This window comes from Pseudomyrmex gracilis, unplaced genomic scaffold (genome assembly GCF_002006095.1).
Source record: "Pseudomyrmex gracilis isolate BER0280 unplaced genomic scaffold, ASM200609v1 scaffold_12, whole genome shotgun sequence".
Lineage (NCBI taxonomy): Eukaryota > Metazoa > Arthropoda > Insecta > Hymenoptera > Formicidae > Pseudomyrmex > Pseudomyrmex gracilis.
The window spans coordinates 466858-482507 of record NW_018020596.1 but is presented as its reverse complement, the minus strand read 5'-3'; the positions used below and the strand labels follow the sequence as shown (position 1 = coordinate 482507).

At 32.7% G+C, this 15650-nt stretch overlaps 6 protein-coding genes across 8 annotated transcripts in view; 4 read left to right on the top strand and 2 right to left on the bottom strand.

Annotated features, from left to right (window-relative positions):
* Positions 1-52: 52 nt before the first annotated feature.
* LOC109863714 (CTL-like protein 1) lies at positions 53-4682 on the top strand. The gene is made up of 14 exons (XM_020444172.1): positions 53-153; positions 229-465; positions 556-746; positions 852-994; positions 1090-1472; positions 1558-1647; positions 1733-1872; positions 1985-2171; positions 2246-2377; positions 2457-2601; positions 2695-2835; positions 2965-3124; positions 3273-3494; positions 3581-4682. Exons 3-14 carry the CDS (start codon positions 639-641, stop codon positions 3734-3736), a joined length of 2007 nt encoding a protein of 668 aa, XP_020299761.1. The 5' UTR covers positions 53-153; positions 229-465; positions 556-638; the 3' UTR covers positions 3737-4682.
* Positions 4683-5227: 545 nt separating this feature from the next.
* Positions 5228-6720, top strand: LOC109863716 (ribosome biogenesis protein BRX1 homolog). The gene is made up of 4 exons (XM_020444176.1): positions 5228-5408; positions 5551-5827; positions 5919-6274; positions 6365-6720. The coding sequence occupies exons 1-4, from the start codon at positions 5331-5333 to the stop codon at positions 6674-6676; spliced, it is 1023 nt and encodes a 340-aa protein (XP_020299765.1). The 5' UTR covers positions 5228-5330; the 3' UTR covers positions 6677-6720.
* A 518-nt stretch (positions 6721-7238) lies between these two features.
* On the top strand, positions 7239-10962 carry LOC109863698 (protein claret segregational-like). Of its 2 annotated transcripts, none has more exons than XM_020444144.1 (5): positions 7239-7448; positions 7902-8851; positions 9080-9371; positions 9522-9796; positions 9881-10962. In XM_020444144.1, the coding sequence occupies exons 2-5, from the start codon at positions 7902-7904 to the stop codon at positions 10287-10289; spliced, it is 1926 nt and encodes a 641-aa protein (XP_020299733.1). In that variant the 5' UTR covers positions 7239-7448; the 3' UTR covers positions 10290-10962. The 2 variants fall into 2 exon arrangements, with proteins under 2 accessions (XP_020299733.1, XP_020299732.1); XM_020444143.1 differs by having other exon boundaries at positions 7239-7542.
* A 65-nt stretch (positions 10963-11027) lies between these two features.
* Positions 11028-12157, bottom strand: LOC109863701 (APOPT family protein CG14806, mitochondrial). Of its 2 annotated transcripts, none has more exons than XM_020444148.1 (4): positions 12139-12157; positions 11650-11708; positions 11351-11545; positions 11028-11288 (listed from the first exon to the last, which is right to left on the bottom strand). In XM_020444148.1, exons 2-4 carry the CDS (start codon positions 11668-11670, stop codon positions 11088-11090), a joined length of 417 nt encoding a protein of 138 aa, XP_020299737.1. In that variant the 5' UTR covers positions 11671-11708; positions 12139-12157; the 3' UTR covers positions 11028-11087. The 2 variants fall into 2 exon arrangements, with proteins under 2 accessions (XP_020299737.1, XP_020299736.1); XM_020444147.1 differs by lacking the exon at positions 12139-12157 and adding an exon at positions 11844-11932.
* Positions 11452-13685, top strand: LOC109863699 (adenylyltransferase and sulfurtransferase MOCS3). The gene is made up of 6 exons (XM_020444145.1): positions 11452-11831; positions 11922-12115; positions 12201-12414; positions 12505-12803; positions 12895-13365; positions 13449-13685. Exons 2-6 carry the CDS (start codon positions 11929-11931, stop codon positions 13595-13597), a joined length of 1320 nt encoding a protein of 439 aa, XP_020299734.1. The 5' UTR covers positions 11452-11831; positions 11922-11928; the 3' UTR covers positions 13598-13685.
* A 22-nt stretch (positions 13686-13707) lies between these two features.
* The window catches only part of LOC109863700 (probable galactose-1-phosphate uridylyltransferase), a 3337-nt gene continuing 1394 nt past the window's right edge, over positions 13708-15650 (bottom strand). The window contains exons 3-8 of the mRNA XM_020444146.1: positions 15546-15608; positions 15291-15460; positions 14779-14984; positions 14477-14705; positions 14099-14315; positions 13708-14031 (exon numbers count right to left, since the gene is read on the bottom strand). Coding sequence (XP_020299735.1) covers positions 13784-14031; positions 14099-14315; positions 14477-14705; positions 14779-14984; positions 15291-15460; positions 15546-15608 — 1133 coding nt within the window. The 3' untranslated portion in view covers positions 13708-13783. The remainder of the gene's footprint in view (positions 14032-14098; positions 14316-14476; positions 14706-14778; positions 14985-15290; positions 15461-15545; positions 15609-15650) is intronic.

The following is a 15650-nucleotide window of genomic DNA, read 5'->3' as shown; positions in this document are numbered from 1 at the left end:
CGCGTTCGTTACCGTAGAAACAATACCACGCCGTTTGCAGGACCGTTCGCAACAATTTGTCGCACCTCGCGCCATCAAATATTTTCTCAATCATGAAATCGCACACGTGTATACAAAGATTCAGAAGTCAAATAGAGATCAAATTTCCAAGCTGTACGTCTATGTGTGCGAAAATAATCTTTATACTATGTAATGAAAAGTGCGATAATTTTCGTTTTTTTTTTCCAGTCGAGTCTATATCTTTAAACAACAATTAATAGAGCAACAGCAAGGTCGCGTACTAAAACCCGTTAGCGGTTACGATCTCGATAAACCGATCGATTATATAGTTACAAAAAAATTAATGACAAATGTATTCCCGCCGGTATCCGCTCCATTTCACTCTTTCGGAGCGTCGGGACCCACGGACTTGTCGTGTATACACAGAAAGTTACGGCACTGAGCGTTGCTGAGCGTCAGTCGCAGGTAGTCAGAAACATACGTTTTAAAGAATAAAAGCATACAAAGAATACGTCAACAATAACATCTATTTAAACACGCTTTTCCCGCCTTCAGTTTGACGTCTATGCGACATATACTTGTTGGTGACGATTCCGTGCAATCCTGTGCGATTCTGCGAAGCAACGAAGAAAGAAGGGATGTCCTGTTGTAGTAGTAAAGATGAGGAACAAGCTGAACCAACACGAGTACGAGGATGCACGGACGTTTTCTGGCTTTGCCTCTTCATCGCTTTCTGGTTTCTTATGGTATTTATAAAAAATTTATATAAAAACATGAAAAAGTTTATATAAAAACATTTATATAAACAAGTGAAATCAATTTTTTACAATTTGATCTTATTGTCTGTCTAGATCTTGATTGCTGCCTTTGCGATAGTGTATGGCAATCCCCTACGGCTTATAAATGGGTACGACAGTTTTGGAAATACATGTGGCACCAAAAATAAAAAGTTTGGTAGCATGGAATTGTCTGGACTGGATACTACCGACAAACCGTTAGTATATTTCATTAATTTCCATTTTTTAATTTAATATAAATTTTTATGTTTCATAAAAAAAAACTGTATATTTTATTTCTTATTTATTTTAGATATTTATTCTTCCTGGATATAAACAATGTTACTCAGTCGTTAAAGATTTGTGTGAAACAATGTCCCGACAGAATCATAAAGAATATAGATGATATCTGTAAATTTTATCTAGACACAGGGTCACAATTATGTCACGATAGACCAGGCGGTAATTTCAGTGCTTGTAACACCAAGAACAGCAGATTCGGATCTTGCCCAGAACGTGCCTATCCTAGCATACCTGTTTTAAATAGATGTATCCCCGCAGCAGTCAAAGAAGTGGGCGAAACGGTAGTTTCAAATTTGTACGGCTTGATCAATTCGTGGGATGTTATCGAACAAGTTTTGGGAGATCTTTACAAAACATGGCGAGAAATTTTAGCATTGTGTTTTCTTGCCGCCGGTAGGAACAACAATACACATTTCTATTCACAATTGTATTAACACGTAGCTCTATATAAATCGGATATTTCTTTTTTTTTTTTCAGTTTTATCTTTCTTCATGATAGTAATCTTTCATATGCTCGCAAGTATCGTGACGTGGATTACCATCGGACTTGTAAGCATCGCTTGTACGGGTAAGTTGTCGGTTTTCTGTGAAGGATTAAGCATCAGGGATATACGCGTCACAACTATTAGAGGTTTTACATTGTCTTATTGCAGGAGGTACAATTCTCTTGTGGATAACGTATGTTGATATTAAAAGAACCTTGGACAAAACTGATCCAAATCAGCTTCTTGAAGAGGCTGTTAGAAATGAAAGAGCGTTTCTTGCATTTTCCATTATTGCTACTATTATTACCGTACGAGTTTATGCTAATATATATATATATATAAATATATAAATATATGTAAACATTTATCATACATTATACACGCGAGTGTTTCTTACTAATCTTTGTTTATATTTTACAGATTATTTTATTGTTTCTTTCGTGTATATTACGCAAACGTATCAAATTTATGGCAGACTTATTCAGAGAGAGTGCAAAATGTTTGCACGAATTGCCAGGATTATTTCTTCAACCAGTTTTAACATTTATTAGCTTGGTACTGTTTTTTGCCTTTTGGGTATTTGTAATTCTTTGCCTTTCAACAGCAAGTGAGTATTCTGTAGTATTTAGCGATTACATTTTTTTAGAGATTAAATTATTTATATAAAACTTTATATTACAGATTATCCCGAGACGAAATCAGTGCAAATGTACAAGAACACTATATTTGATCCCTTGAATTTGAGCTCGATCGGTGAAAATGCTCCTTTGATTGAGGAAAAAAAGATCGACTTTTCTCTTGAGAATTTTAAAAGTAATGTATAAGTCACAGAAATTTGTGTATATTGTATTAATCCGTGAAAAAAAATCAAATAACTGGTTAAATATCCCAGCGTTTACTATTGTGGAATACGTCGACGCAACTTGGGTGAAGTACATGTGGTGGGTATATCTCATAGGACTGGTATGGACGTCGGAATTTATCGCCGGATGTCAAACCATGGTAATATCGGGTTCCGTCGCTCACTGGTATTTTAGGTAAATAGTTTGTAATATTGGCATTCATCTTGAAACTTGTTGCAGTAGATATAGTTTTATTAACAAACGATTTGTTGTGTGTGCTTTTATCAGAGGTAAAAATGCCAGCTCCTATCCGGTGTGCTCGTCCATAGGACACTTGATTTGTTATCACATGGGTAGTGTAGCGTGTGGATCGTTTCTGATAACTATCTTTAAATTACCCAGACTGATTTTAACTTATTTACACGCAAAGTAAGTTTCTCGATAAAAAAAAAAAAAAAAATTCAGTAAAGAATTTTCCTGATTTTCTTTAGAGAAAATCTTTGATTGTTTCAATATCGCGTGTATTGGATAATTTCTATTTTTATTTTTACATCATAGATTTGAAAAGACTAAGGAAACATCTCCATGCGCTCAGTGCGGTTTGAAGTGTTGCATTTGCTGTTTTTATTGTTTAGAAAAATTTATTCGATATATGAATCATAATGCGTATACCGTCATTGCTATAGAGGGTACTCACTTTTGTAATGCGGCCAGAATAGTAAGTGCTACTATTAATTTATATGATATAAGTGGTAGAACATAGAGAATTAACATAATAAATAGTAATATATACATGTGTAATTATATTGATTTTACTATTATTAATTAGTTATACAAAAGATTCGCAAGTTATATTTGTTTTTAAGGCTTTCACAACACTCGTCAATAATGCTCTACAAATAGCGGTGATCAACGGATTTGGCGATTTTATATTATTTTTGGGAAAATGTTTCGTCACGGCTACTACAGGAAGCGTCTCGTTGCTCTTGCTGAGAAGCGATCCGGATCTGGAATTCTACGCCATTCCGGTTTTAATTGTTTGCGTTTTCTCATTTTTCATAGCTCATTGCTTAATTTCTCTTTACGAGGTGAGTCTGCGTTTTTTTTTCTACATGTGTTTTATTCGAAAATTCTATTCAATATCTGACTCATATTTCTGTTCTCATGATTTTAGACCGTTATCGACACGCTGTTCTTATGCATATGCGAAGACAAAAATCTGAACGGTGAGAATGGAAAATGGCGTCAGTCCTCATTGGCAATGATCGGAACATCCAACAGCAACGCAAACGGGCAACAGTCTCACGAATTAACACCGATGAACGAATAAGTATTCTTGTTATTATTGTTATTAACGATGCATTTATTTACCAGTATATACAGAACGTAGTGGTTTCCGCTCATAAGTTGGTCGGTGTGGGTGTGGGTAGGAGAAAATAACAGGCTTTCTTCAAATATTCTTTTTTCTAGCGCTGTGCGTATGCAAATATATACATTCGTGCGTAATGTTAGACCGCGATGTGTGCAATGTAACAATTTATTTAAACTAGCTTACAAGCGGAACCTACTAGTTTCATCACTTTTTTACGCACGTATTTTTTAAGCATTTTTACGATAATTGCATCTATCATTTTATCACATCTCGCATATACATATTTTTGTGACGATTTTGTCTCTTAACTCTAGAATATGCATGTATTTCGTTTTCAAACGTTTTAAGTGAAAAAAATTGATTGATTGTAGACAGTTGCTGTGCAACGACTTCAAAGTTGTTGTGGAGTTCGTCAGACTCCTCCCGCGTGTATTCCCGGAACAAAAACAAAAGTGTGTATTCTAGAATTAAGACGATGATGGAGCGAATAGACAAACTCCATGTACATACTATTGACAGAGAAATGAGAGTACTTATAATACTAAAATAATAATATATTTTATATGTTTATATAAAATATATTTTTTAAATGTTATACATTTGTCCTTCTTTCAAAGTCAATATTTCGAAGTAAAATCTAACCCACATAGGGCTAATTTAATATTGTTTTTTATTGTAATAATATATTTTAAGACTTTCGCATATTTGATGTGTATTAGCGCTGTTGAGTCATTCTATTCTTATCGATCATTTAGCTGTAAAACAAGGATAGAATGACGCATTAACGCTATCGCGCTCCCCGCGAACGCGCGAACAAAAGCCATTGTGTATTAATTTACACTTTATAACTATTTCACATATACACTTAGTGTATAGCTCTTAATGTGGCCTTATTATTAAATATATATATTATTCTTATAGATATATTATATTATTCTTACATATATTATATACAATATTTTTTTTTTATAGTTGAACGTTAGAAAACTGTGTATGATCTGCACAATTTATATATTTGTTGAAGTATTTACACTTATTTGTATATTTTTCTACAATGAACATTTACAATATACTTTAGGACAAACAAATTTTTATATAACTCTTGGAAATGTGGAGTAAAATAAAAGTACAATATATCATCGAGTATATATTTTAAGTACACAATTGTATACTACTATTGATAGTATAAAGATATCATTTCTTATTACATGTAAAATGTGTGTCATTAATGGAAAAATGTTTATCGATAAGAAACGCTTATGAATACAGCACAAATGCCACATGTATGACATTGTCCGATTATTTCTCATAAAAATGTGACATATGAATACAATATAATAAAGAAACAATTTGTGTTGCTTATTTACGCCCTACCATGTGCCCTACTGAAACCTACTGCACATTAAATCCGCGCTTTTCAACATAGTTCTGTCTCATTCGATTGGAGGTGCTAGTGTTGCATTTAATATATTCACTACACGTGTTTAACGTATAAGTGTAAATCTGTGTAAATCTTTACGTTATTATATTGATAAAAAAAGAAATTAACACGATGAAGAGAAAGCAACGAGAAGATGAGGATAAAGGAAATGAGTCAAAAAAGATAATGCTAGAGCCTGATGCTAAAAAGGTTTTTGAATAATATATACACATAACCTAATATAATCTATAAAGAAATTGATTAAGCTTTACCATTTATTTGTTTTTTACATTCTGTTACGCGTTGCGTTCAATTTATTTGACAATGAAAATTAAAACGTTAATTCTTGCAGGTCAAGTGGAAGAACAGGCAACGAGTATTGGTGTTCGCTACTCGAGGCATCAGTTACAGACATCGTCATCTTATGGAAGATGTGAAAATATTGATGCCACATCACCGTCCGGAGAATAAAATGGAACGTACTAAGAATTTGCAAGTAATAAACGAGATGTGCGAGATGAAACATTGCAACAAGGCTTTGCTGTTTGAGGGACGGAAAAAACGCGATCTTTACGTATGGTGTTCTAACATAGCGAGTGGCCCAAGTGCAAAATTTCTTGTGGAAAATAGTATGTAATTAAGTTTCTAATATATCACACTAACAGATTTTTAAGAAATCTTGTCTAACAGCGGCAACTTTAAATATCGCTCTGTTTCTAGTTTATACAATGGGAGAACTGAAAATGACAGGAAACTGTTTAAGGGGATCTCGGCCGTTATTGTCATTTGATGAAACTTTTAACAAGCACATGCATTATATTCTCTTGAAGGAGTTATTAACACAGATCTTTGGTGTGCCAAATCATCACCCTAAAAGTCAGCCCTTTTTTGATCACGTGTATACTTTTAATATCTTGGATAACAGAATATGGTTTCGAAATTTTCAAATTCTAAATGAAGAAGGTGGGTTGGCAGAAATTGGACCAAGATTTGTTCTAAATCCGGTCAAGATATTTGCTGGAAGTTTCACTGGTGAAACTTTGTGGGAGAATCCACATTACATTTCGCCCGCTAAGGTATTTTTTCTTTTGTGTTAAGTAAATGTATAATACGACTGATTCTTTACTGCTGATTGCAAATGGTTATGTTTCGTTATTGCATTTCAGTATCGGCAATCATTGGAAAAGAAAGCTGCTAATAAGTATACAAACAAAGTGGAACAGCAAATGGTGCGACACGCAACCAAATCTGAAGAGACTTACGATCTTAATCCTATAGATGAGTTATTTAAAGGGGATATAAAGGAAAAGGTAGCAGAACTAGAGGAAAAGTTAGAAACATGGGAAAAGAGAAGAAACACAGACGAGCAGAATAAAAAAGTCAAGAAAAAAATAAAGAAGACATCTGTAATAGCTAAACCAGTTCAAAAAGTGAAATTCGCAAAATCAAAAGCTCTGAAAAAAAAGAAAGTAAAATAAGTGTATTACTTAATTAATTTAATTAATTGATGTGAGAGAACAAATTTGTATTATCAAACATAATTTTGTGATTGAATACACTTTTGTAAATAAATATCTTAAACAAACATTGATATTTTTTACAAACCTCTGCCTCTTACCAAACTTGGTCTCCAAAATTTCGAATCCGTTCGCTTTGGTTCATCATCTCGGATAGTTTGATAGATGTCGCTGTATGTTGCTATCGATTCGAAGTCAACCAATCGAATTTAACTTCGTTTCGTAAAATTATGTCTCGTGTGACCGAAAATCAAAACGGAATCGCTCGTTTATTTGCAATTAATTGATCTCCTGCGACACTTTTTTTCTGTTCTTTTTTTTTTAAGTGCACACGATCGCATTCCGTTCTCAAGTTTTTCTGTGTTCTGACGGTCTTTTGTAAAACACGTGCGGATTGGTCCGTCTGTTGGATCCGTTACAGCATTCGTCGAAGCGGAACACAAACGATCGTCTTTTCATTCTATAGGGTAGATTCGTTACACATGTGCAGTTAAACTCAATTTCAAATTGTGATGGCCACTAGCCGTTAAAACACCAAGCCATCAAGTTCGAATATTGTTAACCGTCAGCTTGTTAAACGTGGACAGAGAACGTGAATGAAGAAACAGATAATTTTTATTTTATTCGCGCTTTTACGTGCAAAATTGACGTGATAAAAAAAATACAAGAATTATCTCTTAAAAACCGCATTGTGATTTGTAGAACAAATAACATAATGTTACACGAACATTAGGTAATTTGTGTGGTATAAACATTAACGCGTAGTCAAGTGTTAATTGTTGTGACTAGAAGATTTTTGTTGTTGTGAGTGTGTAATAACGAGAGAGGTTTGTTTAAATCATCTATCACCACTTCATATATATTTTTATATTTTATTTTCATACAAGAATACACATGTAACAAAATCGTTAATATAAAATTATTAACATAGTTTGTAGCAATTAGTTGAATTACATTAGTATTTTTTGATTAGATATTTTTTTTCATTTTTATTATGTAGTTCTCTTGCATGAAGTTTTTTTATTAGACTAATGTGTGATTTACAAGACAGCTTTTTATAGTTAAATACGTGCGTAGCTTATGTTTAGAATTGTATAAATTTTGTGTGTAAAAAGTTTTGCTTTGTTTCATATAGTTGTTATAAATTTTCTTAAAATACTTAAAAGATTTTTATTGCATCTGACAGATGGAATCTCGCTTACCAAAACCAAAAATTATAATAGGAAAATCTGTTAGTACAATGGATATTAAGAGTAACAGTCAGAACGTGACAAAAACTGGGACCACTACTTACTCAGCATCAACAAATTGTGCTAAATTGTTGCAAGAGGATAAATTACAAGTTAAACAGACTTTACTTCGTGCCAAGACAGTAGCTTCAATTACTCGACCAAATAATAATACGAATACTAATAATAATCCAAAGGGTGTAAAACGACAAGCTACTACTGTAACACATGGAGAACCAAAAAAACCATTTGTTAGACCTGTTAAAGCTTTAGCAAACAAGCCAAGTAGCAGTGGATTAGCAAACAAAAAGACAATAAATAAAGTGACTCAAAATAATACAGATAACAAAACAGGCAAGATACAAAAATGGGATCTTCGGGGTCGTTTGGCACACACAAGTGACAAATTATCAGCTGTACAACAAAAAAACAAAGACATAGAAACAAAATATAATGAACTTCAAAGCCTGACTAATACTTTAGAAGCCAATGAAGCTTTATACAGAGAAAAAGCAGAAAAATTAGAAAATGTGAATAAAACACTTGCCACTGAACTTGAAAGTTTAACACAAGAGATGTCAGAAGTAAAATCAAGTAACAAAGACTTAACAAAGCGCTTGGAAGAATCAGAAAAATTATTGAGTGAATATCAGAAACAGTGTAAATTACAGGAAGTAACTCTCAAAGAACAAACTGAACAACTGACAACATTGAAAACAGAGCTAGAAACGACAAAAGAGAGTAATGAAGTTTTAAATTCTCTCAAAGAAAAATTACAATCATTGACACACAAATTGGACAAAGAACGTAGAATTTTACACAATAACATACAAGAATTAAAAGGCAATATTAGAGTATTTTGTAGAGTTCGGCCGAGAACTGCAAGGGAGATAGAACTGATGAAGATGTAAGCAGATATTTTTTAATGTAAATTGTTTTTATACAAGACAGCCTCTTATATTACGTACAAAAAATAATTTCTCAACTTAGTATTTAGTTAGTGAATATTTGTTAACTTTTAAGTATAATATAATACTATTTTTCTCATCAAAATAATTAAAGATATATAAGTACGTACATACATTTGTTTTATATCTCTAACTTTATTAATGAAAACATTGTCTCTTATTGATAGGCCATGCAGTATAAGCTTTATAGATGATCGCACTATTGAAATTTCCAAGATGGATGGATCGGACGGAGGAAATTACAGCAAGCGAGGAACAAAACAGGAATTCTCATTTGATAAAGTATTTGCTCCCAATGCAACACAGGAAGATATATTTGAAGAATTAGCCCTTCTGGTACAATCAGCTCTTGAAGGCTACAACGTTTGTGTATTTGCTTACGGCCAGACTGGTTCTGGCAAAACTTATACAATGGAAGGCGAACCAAATCTACTTACTGAGGGAATGATACCTAGAACGGTACGTTTTTATGTATTTACATCATCTAAAGTTTGCTGTTAACAATTCAAAAGTAATCTAAAACTTGCATTATAATGTTTATATAAATTGCATTTGCAACTAAATTGTTAAACATTTTTAAGAAAATCAGAAATATTTGTATAATTTCAGATACGTCACATATTTAAAGAGATGAAACAATTCGAACTTCTTGGATGGGAATACAAAATAAAAGCGAGTTTCCTGGAAATTTACAATGAGCATATTGTTGATCTTCTTGAGTCTCAGCCAAAAACGCACGAAATACGAATGGTTGACAGCAAAGGTCAAGATTTATATGTCAGCAATCTTCGAGTAGAAGATATTCACAGTCCCGAGGAAATGCGTGAATGTCTTCGAATCGCGCAATGCAATCGAGCTGTTGCAGCTACACAATCGAATGAACGGTAAAAAGCTTTTAAAAACATTAACAAATATTTTGAAAAAACTTATTAGATCCAGTTATATTCATATGACAATTTGTTCTCTAGATCGTCCAGATCACACTCTGTAGCACAGATACGATTAATTGGAACACATACTACAAAAGGAGAAATTTCAATAGGAAACCTGAATTTGGTCGATTTGGCCGGTTCGGAACGTTTGAAAACCGAGGAGGCTGTCAGAACTACTGAGACTAAAAATATCAACAAATCTCTATCAAATCTCGGTAACGTTATTTTAGCCCTTCTGAAAAAACAGGAACATATTCCTTATCGAAATTCCAAGTTGACTCACTTGCTTATGCCTTCTTTGGGAGGCAACTCGAAAACTTTGATGTTATTAAATATATCTCCTTTAGATGAATGTTACAATGAAACGTTAAATTCGCTAAGATTTGGTAGTAATGTAAATAATTGTAAGACTGGAACTGTTAAGCGAAGTCGAACTGTTTTATAAAATAAAATCAGTTATCAAATTAAATAAAAATTTTGAATGATCAAAAATATTCACAAATAAAATAGTCTAACGTTCATATACGTTTTACGTTTCTAATTAAATTTTATAATTTTAACGTTTAAGAAATACATTTTCATGTGTTCATTATCTATTTTACTTGGACTTTAGCTTTTTTTATGTGACAACATTTTCACGTTACATATCACACAAGACAGTTTTCGATATATAATTTTGAGAAAAATTATTCTTGTAATATCGATGGCTTTTATTGTAATTATTAAATTGCAATATATTGCATTGCCATTTTTTTTATTATTTAAAAGTTACATTGATAAGTATTGTATAATAACTTTGTATATAAAACAATATTTTTAATTTTTGAAGAGGAAACAAATTTTATCTTTTTCATCTGATAAATCCAGATGGATTTACATAATACTTTTCCTCCTCCTCCTCTCATGTTCAAAATATACAGAGTCGTGTGTAACAAATCTTCAGTTTTGAGTGGACTTTAACGAAGAGAAACATTTGTTAATTTTTAAAAAATAATTTCTTGAGAATTTTGTTAGAATTTTATTTTTATTTTTATTGCCTGTGTGATGTGTATTTGTTTGCTTATTACTACGTTAAGATATATAAAAAATATATATGTTTTGTAATAAATATAACAGTTTATATGATATTCTATTAAAGAATACATATAAATTTATTTAAAGAAAAAATTTCAGAATACTACATAATTCATAATATATTATTATTTTATTTACAAATTTTCTTATATTTACAATTAAAACAAATTTATTTAAATCTAAGCTTAGATAGTTTTGCTGCTATTCCAAGAAACAAAATTTTTAGATTTCTTCTGTACCATGCAATGTTATAATTAAAGTGAGATTGCCAATTTTTGTCTAGGAATTGTTTATAAAATACTGACATATCATCTGCAGTTATAGTTGGTTTTCCTTGAGCTTTAAAACGTTCTTGAAATTGTTTTCGTTCCTGAAATGTCACTAATGAGGAAACCTTTCGATACTTTTTAAAAAGAAACTGAAAAATCATACCTCAATAAAATTGGTATTGTGCCTGAACCAAAATGCCTGGTTCCATTGATGAGTCTCACTTCTAAGTTCTCTGTATTTTTTCTCCGAATACGTTTCTTTCGGTGGATGAGCAAATATGATAGGTCTCAAATTTGAAACTGGATCGGGAGGACCAATTACGTCATATAATTGAGTGTTTTTTAGGTTAACTGTTTTCTAAAAGAAAAATGTATAAACGCTGCATGTTATCTTTGTGTACACATAAAATATATAAATAAAATAAATACACTGGTTAAATTTGTACTGGAAATTTGTCTCACCATTTTCTTACTAGTAGTCATAGTAAATTAGTGTAGCTGATGTACTGACGACTCGTGAGCTGTGTAAATTACTGCAAATTAGTGTTTAGGATACTATAACCTCAAAAAGTAGAAAGTTTTATGTAACTGCGTTTTTTAAAGATTGAAAAATAATTCGATTACTTTCACAAGTGAAAATACAGGTAAGCGTTTACTATTAAGCTCTCGTCATAGATTTTGTTGATTTTATGCGATGTTAAACATTTTATCGTATGTAACATTTGATTTTACAGACACAACATGTCAGAGACATTCGAGGATAAATTAGTGGCAGAAATTGCAGAATTACGTGCATTGTTGCACGCAAAAGAAACTGAATTAGCTCATTTGCGACATGAGAAACAAATTATGCAAGAATACGGCTTAGACAATCAAGAGATTTGTAGATATAGTCGTCAGCTGTTTTTGCCAGAAATTGGCGTGCAAGGTTAGTAATAAGAAAATTTTTACCGTGCATGTATGATATTTAAATCTGGCACGTAATATCATTTCCTGCTTTGTGATTTTTTTAGGTCAGAAGAAAATAAAAAATAGTTCTGTACTTATTGTTGGTTCTGGTGGTCTTGGCTGTCCCTCAGCATTGTATTTAGCATGTGCTGGTATTGGTCACATTGGTATAGTTGACTATGATAATGTTGAAATAAATAATCTTCATAGACAAGTTTTGTATGATGAAAGTAGTATCGGTATTCCTAAAGTATTTGCAGCAGCAGAAAGTATCAATAGGTATAATAGTAAAATTATACTAGTGTATAATCGTATAGTATTGTAGCAAAATTCAAAAATTATATAGAGTAAAGCAGATAAATGTTTTAGGCTAAACAGCAATGTAAGAGTTACCCCATACAAAATTCAGCTGAATAGTGACAATGCTCTAGATATTGTAAGGAAATATGATATCGTATTGGATGCTTCAGATAATGTAGCCACTCGTTACTTAATAAATGATGCATGTGTCTTGAGTAAAAAGCCACTAGTTTCCGGATCGGCATTGAGATTTGAAGGACATTTGTCGGTGTTCAACTACAATGGCCCTTGTTACAGATGTGTATTTCCTACACCTCCATCGCCAGAAACTGTGACAAACTGTGGAGATGGAGGTGTTTTTGGTGCAGGTAATGTTCTCTTCAACCATGTTTTATCACAATTCACATATATATATTGATTTTATTCTGTGATTTAATATTTTGCATTATTTCAACTTAGTTGTAGGAACTATTGGTGTGCTACAGGCGTTAGAAGTATTGAAAATAATACTTAACATGCCTGATGTAATCAGCGGGCGACTTTTAGTGTTTGACGGAGTGGAAACCAAATTTCACAATTTACGCTTACGCCCGAAAAATGCGAACTGTGTGATTTGCGGAGATAATCCTACTATAGACACATTGATCGATTATGAAGAATTTTGCGGTGCAAAAGCAAACGACAAAGAGCCGAATTTAAATTTATTGGAAAAAGATGATAGAATAACTGTCGAAGATTATAATCGAAATGTGCAAAATTCCAAGCCTCACCTGTTGATTGATGTACGCTCACCTGAAGAATATGAAATTTGTCACTTACAAAATTCCATCAATATTCCTCTTACGGAACTCAGCAAGGATAATAGTTTAGAGTTGATAAAAAACAACGTGAGAGAGAAGAAACTTCAGGACGGAGAATGTGCGGTAGATTGTAAGATCCATAAAACTTTTTTGAAAATATGTTTCGAGTTATTTTTGTTGGGATAAACTATTAGAAAACTTATATTTTTTCAGTATATTGCATATGCAGACGCGGTAATGATTCGCAAAAGGCTGTGCTATATCTGAGAACGTTATTTACTGAGGATATCTTAATAAAAGATATAATTGGAGGCATTTATGCTTGGAGCAACAAAATTGATGCAAGATTTCCGAAATATTAGAGAAGTATGAAGTGTTTTGTGATCATGTTTCTGAGGATAATATTGATAAAAAGATACGGTAACCGAAATGAAAAAATATGATGAACCAAAATTTGGTGAAATTTTTGTAAATAGAATTTTATATGATAAATTTCAAGAAAATATATGATCATTCCATTTTATGTATATCACATGTGTACGTATATATTATTTCGAGTATTTTTCTATTTCTTCGGCACTTAGACTAGTTTCCGGGCGTTTGTAGTGAGAATCCGGCAAATTTCTTAATCTTTCTGCCGCTTGTTCCGGCGTTAGATCTCTCTGTGCCTGTGCTAGAAGCTCATAGCCAACCATATGTTTCTTAATAGTAGCAGATCGTAATAAAGGTGGCAGATATATTCCGTGAAAAGTCCAATATGGATAATAATTATTGAGATATTCACCAGTTGGAGCACCTGTAATTACAGATTAATTACAAGATAATGATGAAAAATATGTTATTTTGTAATATCACACACTCACCGTGCCACCCCATGGAGTATGGAAAAGAACATTGAAAGAGATTATCATATTTGGTGCATAGTCTCTTAATGATAACAGATAGAGATTCTTGTTGATCATCCGATAAGTCGTGCATCCTGGTTACTTGCTTTTTCGGCAAAACCATAGTCTCGAATGGCCAAACTGCCCAAAATGGTACTACGACTATCCAGTCACGATTCTCAATCACAATTCGATCCTAGAAATTAAAAAAAAAAACAATGTAGGTTTAATTTAATTAATATCTACATTACGAATTCATTAAACTTTCATGTTTTACAATATATACCTCAGTTTTACATTTGATAAAAAACATGTTTAATGAATTGTGCTCATATTTCGTCACACAATAATAAAAACCTTTTTCAATATTTCTTTCTGCATGTAATCAATGAGAAGAGGTTTCTTGTTGCGTTCGTAATAATCCCGAAGATATTTGTCCTTGATTCTAGCTTCATTTGGTAAAAACGAACTGGCCCAAATCTGACAATGAGGATGTGCATTGCTACAGCCCATCAAAGCACCTCTATTCTCAAATATCTGAACCCAAGTCCATTTATCACCCAATTCCAGCATCTCGAAAATCCACCTATTGTAATTTTGCTATGTTCATACTTCCTAAAAAATGATGAGTATCTAGTGTATCCAAAAGTGTGTCTCACCGTTTTATCACCTCTTTTATTTCGTGAATCTTCATCAATGCTAGTGTTACATTTGACTTGGGATGAAAACACATTACTTTGCAAGTACCTTTGGCGGATCCCATTTGGAATAATTCATCATCCATTTTCGGTGGGCTCGGCACCGACTCTAACAAGGCAGGAAAATCGTTTACGAAAGAAAATGTATTTTGATATAGAGGAGTTACCTGTAACAAACAATAATAATAATAATATATAATTTACAGTATTATATTAAATGTTTCAATGACCGGCCTAGTGATCTCGCGCCCTGAGTGCAGGGGCTGCGAACCCGGAGGTCCCGAAATCGAATCCGCTCAACACCTAGGATTTTTTCCGGGCCGATCATTGAAACCAAGTTTGTCGGTTGATCAGCGAACTAAATCGGGCCTCCAAAAATTAATTCGGGTGTAATCCTCGAACGAAGCTTTATATTAAATGTTTCAATCATAATCAAATACTTTGAGTCACTATAATAAATGCAATCGACTGACATCTCCATTAGCTCTGATGTTTCCTGGACAAAGAGGATTGTTGGGATCATAATCTGGAAGTTCTTCGTCTGTACTAGGTTCTATTTGTCCTTTCCATGGCCGTTTCATACGATGTGGTGATACTAATACCCATTCTCCTTTCAGTGGGTTATATCGTATATGTTGATGTTCTATAAAACAACATATGTAAAATCACTGAGTAAACGAATAAATTATTGCTTTAAGTGGTAAAATACTACTATGTATATAGCTAACCAGTTGGATCAAATGTTGACACGTTTCCTGTTTTGCATGTGGATTCATCTTGTGAATCACCACCTGTTGCAAATAGATTTAAATAGTTTACTATTTTATATATAT